Source organism: Tenrec ecaudatus, chromosome 1 (assembly GCF_050624435.1).
Source record: "Tenrec ecaudatus isolate mTenEca1 chromosome 1, mTenEca1.hap1, whole genome shotgun sequence".
Lineage (NCBI taxonomy): Eukaryota > Metazoa > Chordata > Mammalia > Afrosoricida > Tenrecidae > Tenrec > Tenrec ecaudatus.
In genome coordinates, this window is record NC_134530.1 from 49,467,624 (window position 1) to 49,480,597 (window position 12,974).

General features: G+C 43.1%; 1 protein-coding gene across 4 annotated transcripts in view; it reads left to right on the forward strand.

The window, feature by feature from the left end:
• Positions 1-1,592: 1,592 nt before the first annotated feature.
• Positions 1,593-12,974, forward strand: part of CEP85 (centrosomal protein 85) — a 34,120-nt gene continuing 22,738 nt past the window's right edge. For 2 of the 4 annotated variants that reach the window (XM_075552721.1, XM_075552738.1), the window contains exons 1-3: positions 1,593-1,678; positions 8,806-8,878; positions 12,483-12,635. In XM_075552721.1, the coding sequence (XP_075408836.1) occupies positions 8,824-8,878; positions 12,483-12,635 (208 nt within the window). In that variant the 5' untranslated portion in view covers positions 1,593-1,678; positions 8,806-8,823. Of the gene's footprint in view, positions 1,679-1,901; positions 2,242-8,805; positions 8,879-12,482; positions 12,636-12,974 lie in introns of those variants that run through there. The other 2 variants (XM_075552733.1, XM_075552728.1) reach the window with 2 other exon arrangements.

The following is a 12,974-nucleotide window of genomic DNA, read 5'->3' on the forward strand; positions in this document are numbered from 1 at the left end:
TCTGTCTTGAAAGAAATACAGCCAGGTGGTCCTCAGGAGGATGGTGAGATTTTGGTCTCATGTGCTTTGTACATGACATTAGGAAAGGTCAGTCTCTGGTAAAGGAGGGGGTGCTTGGTTGGGTAGAGGGTCAGTGGAAAGGAGGAATCCCCTAGTGCGATAGACTGACACAGTGGCTCAAGCTTAGCAGCCATTGGGAGGCTTGGGCAGAACCCAGGGTGTTTCGTTATGTGTCACACAGGATCTGTATGTGTCAGAATCAAACTGACAGCCCCTAACCACATGATGTTAAGAGGGAACAAAATTAGAGAGTTGGGATCTACTTGATGCCAGACCCTGTTAGGCCCTGGAGATTCATGGGTACAAAAGACACAGTCCTTGACTGTCCAGAGGACAACTGAGTGCCTAAAGTATGTGGAGTGCCTGTGAGAAAAACAAACATTCTCCAAGTGACAGGAAGGCTCGGTGGCTATTTCACGCCTGTCTCCCAAATCAGATTTATGGATATTTTATTATCAAAGATATGTTCCTTTGACTGATGGCTTTGTTTTTCCTTAAAATAGTTTCCCTTTTTCTTTGTTTGTTTTGTGTCATTCTTGTTGGAGGTCATAATATGACCTCTAAACTAAACCAGATTACTTACGAAGATCAAAGACTAGTCTTAATATAAAGAAAGCAACACTAAGATAAATGGAGAAGAGATTGAAATGATCAGAGAAAGGAGTTCACTTTACTTGGATCCACACTAAACACCCATGGAAGCAGCAGGCAAATCTGCTGCAAAAGATCTCTTTAAAGCAAGATGTCACTTTCAAATTAAGGGGAGTCTCACCCAAGTCACTTTATATGCATACGAAAGGTGGAAAATGAATAAGGAATGAATACTGAATCAGGAAAGACCAGTCCTTAGAGAAGGACAGTATGTTTGCTAAAGTCGAGGGTGATGGAAAAAGAGGAAAAGCTTCGATGAGTTGAGTTGACACGGTGACTCGACCACGGGAACGATTGTTGAGAACTCTGGATATGAAATTTTGAATTATATGATATGTGGATGAAGTGCTAATAAAACATTGCTTTTACCCTGTCTGATGCTTCAAACAGAACGAAACTAACTAATAGAGCCTTTCTGGATACCTAGTTAAGAGTAAGGTATGAGTGATTTCGTTCTTTGTCAACCTGGGATAGCCCAGATCAGATCACAGGCTGAGCCCTAACCGTGACATGTCAGTGATCCAGCACAGCCTAACTCCTGGCCACCGCCTGACCTTGGCTTCCGGTGGTTGCGTCGACCGGTGGTTGCGTGGATCGGCGGCTGGGAGGGCACGGTAGCGTGAGGCAGGTTTGGTGGCGTGGCTGACATTTGCCCTGACCCCTTCGAACTCCGCAGCCAGCTTCCCGGGCTGCACTGGCCTCGGCTGAGCAGGGCTCCACCTGGCGGCAAGAGACGGCACGGGGCCGAGAAGACCGAGGAGCGGCGGGGCATGCGCAAAGAGATCCCTCTGGCTCCTGGTGCCGAGGGCGGCGTCCCGGGGCCGGCGAGACCCGGCACCTGATTGGTCGTCGCGTTAGGAGGGGCGGGGCAGGGGCGGAGTGTGCTCTCTGGCGCGCGGCCTGGCGGGTGAGTAACGGCCGTGAGGAGAACTAAGCGAAGCAACTGCCTCCAGCGGCAGACGTGGTGGTGAGTGAGTGAGACCCCCCTGAGTATGGGATTTCGCCCCCTGCTTTTAGTCATATAAGTTTTCCTTCCTTCGGGGTCCCCCCGTTGGACCTACTCTTCCCTTAGGAGCCCCAAGAAGCCGCAGACCCCCACGCCCTTTCCCCCGGAGGGCCGACGGTGAGCGAGGCGCATGCGCAAAGCGGCTAACAGTCGCGGCCGTCTCTTCCCGCCGCCGCCTCCTAAAACCGTGCTCCACGCCCCTCGTGCCGCGTTTGCCTGCTCTTCTCGCCCGCGTTGTCTGGCTTTCCGCCTCCGTCGCCCCACTCCATCGGAAACGCGCGGCCTGCGCGCCGGGCCCTGTGCTCGGCTCCCGGCAGACAGCGAGCATGCCCCTGCCCTCGGGGAGCCCGCGGCCGGGGGAGCGAGGCTTACTTGTCTACGGGCGGTAATGACTCAGCTGTCTGTCGGGCCAGGTACCCCCGGACGGAGCCCAAGCGGGGCGGGGAAGCCCACCTGGGCCGAGAGGTCAAGGACCGCCCCCTGGGAATAGCAGTTTGAGCTTGGAAGGTAAAGACACAATTAAGGTGGGAGTCAGAGAGCCCCCGAAGCCGCTCCCCTCCCCCAACACCTTCCCCCTCCCCGCCAGCCCACCATCGTGGTTCTCAGCGGTGGGCCATTTTGCCCACCCTCTGGCCGTGTCGAGAGACATTTTTGGGTTTCACAGTTGGGAGAAAGAGTAGCAATAGGCAGAGGCCTGGCATGCTGCCAGCGGGCACACAGTGCACCAGGACATCCCTCCACCACCAAGACTCAACCAGCCCAGCCCGGTGTACTTGGAGCTAGACCGGGAGGAGCCGGTGCTTTGGATGAACTGAAAGTTTAGTGAAATAACAGCGTCACTTTCTTCAACAGTAAACCCGGAGGACCGGAACGATGTTTGTGTTTTAGGTCAATGTAGTTCCAGCACTTAGCACATAGTAGGTGTTGAGTACATTTTGGTTGCTGTATTAAATAGTAGTCTGCCGCACAAGACCTCTTTGAAAGTGGTGAAAAACAATTTTACTTTGAAGACTCAAGTACACCTTGAATCGAGCCAAGGTATTTTCAGTTGCCTCAGATGTATGTGAAAGGTGGACGTTGAGTAAGGAAGATGAAGGACCAAAGAAAAATGGATGCCTCTGGACTTTGGTGCTAGGAAAGAATATTGAAAGTACAGATCTGTCTTGGAGAAAGCACAGTCAGAATGCTCCTGAGAGTACTTTGGGCATGTTATCGTCAGAGACCCAGTCCCTGGAGAAGGACCTCATGCTTGGTTTAAAGTGGAGGCCTATCAAAGAGGAAGGCCCTGGCAAGATGGATTGACAGGGTGACTAAAGCGGTGAGCTCAGCCATAAGAATTGTGAGGATGGTGTAGGACTGGGCAGTGGTCCCTGCTGTTGTGCACAGGGTCATCGCTATGACTCTGTGGCACCTAACAACAACCAACGAGGAGCTCCGGTGGCCTAGTGGGTGACCCATAAGGCTGTTAACCACATTGTCAGCAGTTGGAAAGCACTAGCCACTCCATGGGAGAAAGTTGAGGCATTTCACTCAGATAACAAGTTACAGTCTCGGAAACCCCATAGGGGCAGTTCTATCTACTGCCCTACAGGGTCGCTTTGAATCGGAATTGATTCAGTGGCAGAGTTTGGTTTTTTGAGAGGGTGTAGTCAAGCACAAGCTTTAGTAGTACCAAGTTTGAGACATTGAAGAGGTGTGCATTAGGCCCTCTGTGACTTGAAACCAGTTTGTAGGCAGTGGGGCTGGTAGATTTGGTGTGCTAGGTGACACAAGAATGATTAAGGTGGCCAGGCCTTTGTCCCTCACTTGCTCTTTGCTTCCTCCGGCCTTGTCTAACGGTATCATTTCTCAGGACTTTGTTCTTCGCAAAGACAACTTCTTGGCAAGGATTTGGCTTTGCTTTCTCTCACTGGTTTAATGAGTAATCAAAGCTATAGAACATAGTATGATGGTGTGAGATTCTTATGTGTCTGTGTCTGCTTCAAATCCTCCTGTCTTAGATGTGGTTCTCAACAGCTGCCAAGTATGATTTTCCTCCATAATTGATTCAAGTGGAGAAATGCTAATAACAGTTATGTCTAATTCTTGAGTAGCAACTTGTGAAGTAGGCTTCAAAAACTTTGTGGAAAATGGAATTAAAAAATAATGGTATGGATAGTGATAAGATTTGTAGGAGCCTCCAATAAAATGATTTTTTTTTTAATGGGACTTTTTTTCCCATGAGCATTTTGAAGCCCTTTTATATAGCCTGGGTGTTAACCAAGGGCAAAGCGAGAAATTCTATGCACTGATCCTGGAGCCCTGTGGTGATCGAGTTGTTAGGCGGGACCACAAGGTCAGTTCAGACCCACCAGCCACTCAGCTGGAGAAAGTTGAGGCTTTCTATTCAGGTGCAACAAGTTACAGTCTCAGGAACCCACAGGGGCAGTTCTTACCCCCCACCCCCACTCTGCCTTAAAGGTTTGTTGTGAGTTGGCGTCAACTCGCTGGCAGTGAGTTTGTTTTGGTTGATCCCTCAACCTAACTGCTTGGGCTTTGCTAGGTCATATTGTGCAGAAACTCTGCTTTGTGGTGTTTTAATATCTTCCTTGATTTCTCTTTTTGTGCTATGTCACAGAAAGAATGCTGGCAGGATTTCAATACCATTAAAATCCTGGTTTCAAAGCTCTGTCTAGATAGGGCCTTTATCTTTACTTAAATGAAGATATTAACTACAGACTAGAGTTAATGTGAGCATGAAACACGATACCTCTGAAGTATTTAACACTGAGATGTATTGAATATGTGTTAGTATTGAATGTATGCTACATTTGTTAATAAATGGATATTTCTATAGTTTTAAAGGACTTTGTAGCCTTTAGTGTGTTCAGCTTTTATTTCAGTAAATCTCTTAAATGGTCCTGAACAATTTTACTAGTGTACTTTCTACTCAGAACTTAGTAGTAGAAGTCAAGAATGAGTTACATTCTGTATTATTTTACTGCTGTGCCCGTTTTCAAATTGAGATAAAATATTCACACCATAAAATTAACCCTTTCTAAATGTACCATTTCCTGTTTTGTAAGTATGTACAGTATTGTGCTGCCATCACCACTCACTCTAGAACATAATAATTTGGCATAACTCCTTGTTTCCTAGAGCCGCCAGCAGCTACCAATCTGCTTTCTGTCTCTGCATTTGTCTCTTCTGGATGTTTCTTATAAACATCCGAGGCCTTGAATAGGGCATTTTTAAAAATTATATTGGTTTGAAGTTTTTATATTTTAACACAAGTGAGTTCCAGAAGACTAAGAACCTGAGGAAAAGAGCATACTTTTGTCTACAGGTTTTTGTTTTTTTAATTTGGTTTTTTTGTTGAGAATATACACAGCAGAACATACCCTAATTCAACAGTTTGTGTGTGCAAATCATTGAAATTGGTTACATTCTTCAAGCTGTGCAACCATTCTCCTTTGAAAATCACTCTTCTCCCTTAGCATAAACTTATCTTCTGTGGTGATCAATATGTTGATCCATATAGGTAGTTCTCAGTGCCTAAGGCAGACATTCTTTACTAAATAAGTTTAAACATTGGACTCATTTTAAGACTTAAGGGGATAATTTTGATTTAAAGATTTAAACTACCTTCAGGGCAGTTCATTTAGCCTCCATAATTCCAAGATAATCTGGGTTCCTTAACAGGGGGGCCTTTTCTATTTTTCTCATAGTATCATGTTTTTAAAATTTACTTACGATGAGCCGTGTATCAGTACTTTATTATTTTTATTGCTGATTTAAAACATTGTATAGATGCTGTTATTGGTTGTCTTTGAGTTGGCCCTTACTCTTGGTAATCCCATTTACAATAGAACTCGATTTTTGCCCTTTTCTTTACCCAACTCTAAGGTGGTTGCTTTGTTCAAGTTCATTGTTGAAGGCACTGTTTTGAGAGGCTTCCAGCTTAGGGGGGTATATCTTCCAGAACTATAACAGGACGTAAAAAAATTTGTGGAAGGTTTTCACACTTCTAATTCCGTTTTCCACAAACTTTTTGAAGTTCTGTAATATTTTATCATGGTTCACAGTATTTTCATTGGCTAATTTTCCAGAATCAAATTCCAGGCCTTTTTTGCTGAAACTTGTCTTCTTGGTTTTTGAAAAATCAGTGGCATAGCTTCCAATATCATAGCATCACCGATTGATAGATGGTGAGATATGTATATACAGAATTTTATTTATTCATAAGTTGATGAATATTTGGGTTGCTTCTCCTTTCGGGCTACTATATCTAAAGTTAATGTTCGGTTTTGGAGTCCAAATGCAGCACTGCCTAGTCCAGCGCCATGCTAACAGTCCTTGCTATGTTGGCACCCGTCATTGAGCCCTCTGTCAGTCCATCTTAGTAGATGGGAACATTTATGTACAAGTTCTTGTGAGGGCATAGGTTTTCCTTTCTCAAGGTATATATACCTAGATGTAGACTTGCTATTCATAAGGTTTTCAGTGAGTAATCCCTCAGAATTGGACAGTGTATTTTTTTGTTGTTAGTCTAGAAATGTTAGATTTCTTTGGGGAGAGATATACCTCGATCCTTGGCTCCATGGGAGAAAGAATTCACGCCGAAGCCTGATCTAAGTGGGTTTATAGAGAATTCACGCCGAACTTTTTTATCTAAGTGGGTTTTTAGAAAAGAATAGTGGCAATTTCAGGTTCTACAGTAAATGGAACACAAGCCAGACAGAGTCCTCGGCACAGTTGCGGGACTGGCCTCGCCGGGACGGTAGCCTGGCTATGCTACATCTTGTAGCAGCCGCTGGGCTGGGGGAAGAGGGCGGCACAGAGCAGAGAGAGAGTGACAGAGAGCCAGAGAGAGAGCTAGCCTGGCTTTTTCAGGGGCCCTGTTGGGAGGCGTGGTCGACCTTTTATTTTTAGTAATTTTCTTGATATATTTCATTTATACACTTCCATAGTTAAATCGCTTTTTTAAAAGTTTGTATATACATAAGCAAATGGGAATTCCAGAACACTTAATTGTGCTCCTGTGCAACCTGTACATATACTAAGAAGCAGTTGTTCTAATAGAACAAGTGGCTACTGCACAGTTTAAAATTGGGTAAGCTATCAGAGTTGTTGTTTTCTTGCGGTTGTATTGGGACTTAATCCACATATCACACAATTCAATAGTTCAGTCAAATTAAAAATAGTGTACAATCAATACAATCGATTTTAGAACATTTTCTCCCCAGTCCTCCCACTTTCCCCATGGTTAAATCACTTTTAAAATGAGTTGTGTAATCACCATCAGTTGTAGAGCGGCCTTCTCTCTCTCTCTCTGTCTCTCTCACACACACACGGTTTTCTTTCACCATTCTTATTCAATCTGTATGCTGAGCAAAATCCTAGAAATTGGACTATATGAAAAAGAACACAGCATTAGGATTAGGGGTAGGCTTGTTAACAATCTAGTATGCAAATGACACTTTGTTGAAAGCTAGAGGATTTGAAGTACTTGCTGATGAAAAAAATCAAAGACTGAAGCCTTCATTATGGATTACAATCCATGAGGAAAAAAAATAAGTTTTGAGAACTAGACCACTAGATAACATCACCATAAATGGAGAAAAGATCAAAATTGTCCAAGATCTCATTTTACTTGGATCCACAAGCAATACTCTTGGAAACAAAAGTTAAGAAATCAAACAAGGTATTACATCTGTTGCAGAAGACCTCTGTAAAGTGTTAAAGACCAAGGTGTCATTTCGAGGACTAAGATGTGCCTGAATCAAGCCATGTTTTTGATCACCTTAATAAATGCTGTGAAAGTTGAACAAGGAATAAGGAAGATGACATTTGATATATTTGACTTAAGTTTTTGGAGATGAATATTGAAAGTATCACGGACTGCCAGAACAAACAAATTTATCTTGGAAGAAGTGCATCTAGAATGCCCCTTTAGGAAAAAGAGGGTGTCTTGACTTTGTCTCACGTACTTTGGACATGTTATTAGGAGACACCAGTCTCTGGAAAAGGCATTTAACCTCCTCCCTGGGGGACGGACAACAGAAAAGTGGGTGAAGGGAGACATCGGGCAATGTAAGATATGGTAAAATAATAATTTAAATTATCAAGGGTTCATGAGGAATGGGGGAACCGGGGAGGGAGGGGGGAAATGAGCCGATACCAAGGGCTCAAGTAGAAAGCAAATGTTTTGAGAAGGATGGCTGCAAATGTTCTGGACACGATGGATGGATGTATGGATTGTGAGAAGCATACGAGCCTCCAATAAAATTATTATTTTTTTAATGCTGAAAAACTCGGCGTATACACAAGTAAATACAGTACATACTCCTGCTGAATTCTCCAGTTTTGGAATTCTGAAGTGGGAGAAGCCTTGGTGGCACAGTGGCCATGCGGTCGATTGCTGAGAGGTGGCAGTGTGAGCCCACCGGTTACTTCATGGGGACACGCATGCAGTTTTCTTACAGACTTAGTCTTCGAAGCTGGTGCAGCAGCGCCACCCTGCCCTCTAGGGTCGCCAGGAGTTGGAATTAGCTTTATGACTGTGTGTGTGCGCGCTGTAGAATAAAAAATTGTTTTAAAGGGCGAGGGGAGGATAGGTCATGCTCCCAGCTGACAATTGGGGTTCTACTTATGACCAAAAGTTTTGTTAACTTCTGTGCATCATATGATTAACTTTCATTACCGAAGGAATTGAGGAATTGGTTTTATGTTGCTTATAATTGATGCCGTTGATTTGATTTATTAGGTCTTTATTTTACTTCCCCATTGCTAAGAAGATCCAGGGCAAAGATGTGTTCTTCAAAAGTAATATATTTTAATTTTGCAGTAATTAGAAGAATTCTAGGACTAAATTGTATCATTATTGGGGAACCTCTGTCTGATTTTAGATTTTCCCCTGTTTAGGAAAAGAAAGATGTGTAGAACATTGGGAGTTCTTTTGCTTTAAAAAATATATTGCTTTAGATAAAATACATATGGAAAAATATCTGAATATCCTTTATGGGCCTGGTCAGTTGCAGTTGAATAGGAACTGTATTAGAGGGAACTAAAAAATATTGGAGAGAGCTAAATGATTCTTCCTTCTACAGTTGGCTCAGAAAACTGTGATGGCCATGCAGGAGAAGTACCCAAGTGAGAGACTCTCCCAGGCCAATTCACCAGGTAAGTCAAGTTTTTTAAGGGGACTACTGAACAGACAAGCATTCTCTGAAATGTTATTTTTAAAAATAGTTTAAAACACCAGGAAAGTAGTTGCTAGCTATAGAGAACAAAAATACTCTATAACTACATTGCATAGAAAAACGGGGGAAAGTTATTTATCTCTGGTTCTGTATGGCTTCTTTCAAGATCACATGATTAATTGGGAGGGGAGGATCAGAGCGGAGTGACTTGGAACATTTTCCATTTGAAAGCAGAAAAACACGGCATAAATTACTGTGTTCTATGATGTCTTTGTAGTCTTCTGTGTGGGTCAGTCATGAGAACAATCCCTGTTGTGTTTTCACTAGAACTTGAAATTTATCTCTAGCATGGATTCACAAGATTTTGAAATCTCAGTAAATATAGGAAGTATGAAAAGGTACATCTAGCATATTTCAGATAGGAAGTAGCATTTAGAAAATTAACTTTGAATTCTAGGGCATTTGTGAAAAGAGGATACATTTTATTTAATGAAGAGTTTGTTTTATTTAAATTTAGATCCCACTGTGATTTAATGGCAGTTGCCGTTTATATCCTCCTAGGCACACTGCTTTGCTTGTAACAGGCTCTTGTTAAACCTCTGTTGAATCAGGTCAGCCAGCATTCAGCAAATAATCATTAAAGGTCTGTGGAGTGCCAGGCACTCTTTTATGCAGCTTCCTATGAATTATGAGGCGCTCTGATGGCGTAGTGAGTTACCATTTGGACTACCAACCACAAGATGAGGCTTTCTGCATCCATAAAGGCCTGCAACCGTGCAAGACCAAGGGCAGTTCCTGTGCCGCGCTGTAGGAATCAGCTTGATGGCAGTGGCTTTGGCTTTTGGTTTTGGAGTACAAGCACATAATGCAAAATTGTGGTAATGTTGTAATTTCTAGCAAAGCTCAACTGCCTTTCCTGTAGCTTTCTTTTTCTTCAGGAGTCTCTCATTCAAGGTACTAGTCTTAATATTTGGTAAAGATGCTATTGATAAGATAAAGCATAGCACCAAAAAAAAATCAGTCTTCAAACTTAAAATTTGAAATCAGCATAAAACCTCAGTGCTGTCAGACTGTAAATCTTTACTGAAACAGACTGATATATGCCCCACAGAGAAGTGGGTTCATATTGCTGACCTTGCTGTTAGCACCGAAGCACTTAACAATTTTACCAGTGAGAGCTTCTGAAATAAGCGTGAGTTATACGAAGTAAATAGGGCCCTTCCAACCAAGATCCTGTATGTGCTAGGTAATAATTGTGATTTCATGGGCTTTGGAGGGCACTATCTGGTAACAAACAGGAATGTGGGCTGAGGTTGTATTCTGACCTCAGTGTAGGAGAGTGTGAACTCTGTTTCTTGGTGGTTTTAGTTACTATTACTTAGAATGGATGTTAGGAATTATGTACGACAGCTGAGAGGAGAAAGAAAACTGCTTTTGTAGTAGCCTGGGAAAAAGCCAGGCTGACTTAAGATTAGTAGGAGGTCAGTGCTTACAGGAAACATCCTGCAAAATATACACACAAATAAGAAGCATTCCAGGTCACATACACATAGGTAAGATACAGTCCAGGGGTGGGGAAGAGATTTATAACATTTGTTTGAAATTTGATTTACCATATAGCTTCCACCAAACGACCTTTCCCCCATGGGTCTGGTAAGAGGCTTCTGTGGAGGAGAATACTAGTAGGATTTGCCTGTGAGTAATTGAGCAGGATTCCCTGCAATGCCATCCTTCAGTGAATAAAGTGAGCCCTTTGAGAAGGAAGGGGTGTGATCTCATCACTGGAAGAACCAGTAGTGGTGTGGGTCCTCTGGCCCTAGCATCTGGCTCACCCCTGCCTGTCCTTTGAATAGAACTGCACCCACCATAGTAAGAGACATTCCTAGACCTTCCATGCATTCTGTGGAACACTGCAGCAATTCACAGAACCCCGAGGTGTGAGGCAATATACTCAAAGGACAAATAGAACTGGGCACACTTCTGAACAAAAATCTTCTTGTCCTTTTCAATATCACCACCCATCGTGAATTCATGCGTGTCACACGACAGTAACCGTCCAGAGGCTGGATGTCCTACTCTTTCAGAATGCTTCTTAGAGGCAAAGATGGCGAGATTGTATCTCATGTACTTTGGACATGTCAGGAGGGACCAGTCTCTGGAGAAGGACACATGCTTGGTGAAGTGGAGGGGCGGTGATAATGAGGCATTCCCCTACACAAGATGGCTGCAACAGTAGGTTCTAACATAGGAACAGTTGTGAGGATGACATAGGCATGTTTCATGCTGTTGTACATGAGGTTGATAAGAGTCGGAGCCATCTAGACAGCACCTAACAACAACAACAAGCCCTGGTGGTATAGGGGACTGTGCATGTAGCTGTGAACTGCCTGGTCAGCATTTTGAACCCCCCAGCTGCTCTGAGGGAAAAAGAGAAGGCTCTCTCTTCCAGTGAAGATTAGAAAGTTTGCGGGATCCAACGGGGTAGTTCTAACTGTCCTACAGGATTTGAGTTGAAATTCACTCTAGAGCAGTGACAAGGAGCCCTGGTGTCCTACTGGGTTATGTGTTGGTCTGCTAGATGATAGATTAGCAGTTCAAACCCACTACCCACTCCAAGGAAGACAGATGAGGCTGCCTGCTCCTGTAAAGACTGAGTCTTGAAAATCCGAAGGGACGATTCAAGGGTGTCTGGTAGGGTGGCTGTGGTTTGGGGTTATTACATTTGTTGTTGTTTCCATGGGTCATCAAATGTGACTTAGAAATCTAAAACTAGTTTTTAAAAAATAATTTGAATTGAAGCCTTTGCTTCTGTTTCATTTCAGTGGAAGCTTTTGCCAGCATTTTAGTGAATTGAGTATTGATTACTTAATACCTGTCAAACTTCAAAGAACTATAAAAAGTCAAATTTTATTAGTTGTGTTTTTGTTTTTAGTCTTACTTGCTCTGAAATTTTAGCATCTTTTTTATATTGCCCTCAAAGTAGTCTCTTAAAAGTTTTTCATGTTGACTCCTTACCCCTAACTTTGAATTAGGTTCACATTGACATTTTTAAGAGTCACCTTGATGATTCCTTGGTTTAATCAGATGGTGGTTTTCAGCTGAATTGAGGGCCCTATTAGCAGTATTTGTGATTGTCACATGATTGTTGGGTGGGATAAAGCTTGCTGTTGGCATCTAGTAGATGTAGGTCCATCCTGTAATGCATGAATGACACACTGAAGAACTGTCATGCTCAGAATCACAAAAGTTCCCATTAAAAAGCCATCTTTGCCAAAGGAAAGAATGTGAGTTGCTGGAATCAGAAAGACCTGAACTCAAATCTCAAGTGTTCTCCAAAATGTGAGTGAAGTGATGTGGTATCTGATAATAAGTATTACTCCTGGATCCTATCCTTGTATATTCTCACCTCTCATGTTCTTTACATTTAAATTAACTCGCTCAGAGTAGCTGAAATTAAACCGGGAGAGAAAGAGGTTGGGTGCTGTTATTCTTACATAGATTTGAGATTTGTTTTTTCTTATTAAAGTGATCTTTTGGGGCTGTGTCAGCTGGTTCACATTAAGGTGGGACATGTCTCGTTTCAGGTCCCAGTGTGATTCAGAAGGGCAGTTCTCTGGTGACTGAATGGCAGACCCCAGTTATCTCAGAGCCCTTTCGGAGCCATTTTAGCCGCTGTTCAAGTGTAACTGACAGTGGGGATACAGCCATTGGCACGTCATGCTCAGATATTGCAGAGGGTAAGTATGGATTAATTAATGGTTTGATTGTTAATATATATTGTACTCTCCAGATTGTGTTCCAAGTGGTTTGTCATTTCTACTTTAAGATATTTTCAGAATATCTGTAAAGTCAGTTCATTCTTTCAAGGAGTCTGCTGGATTCTTCCTTCACCCTTGTGTAAGTTATCTAGTGGGTGGCCTTAATGACCAGATCTGTACTCAGAGTGTAGGAGGCTGAAGGTCCAAATGCCGAGTGCCAGCCCTAGGAGAGGCGCTCTCTGTCAACCCTAACTGTCACATGACATCCGGGGAACACAGTGCACTCTGTGAAAACCATGCTTCTCACATACAGTTTAC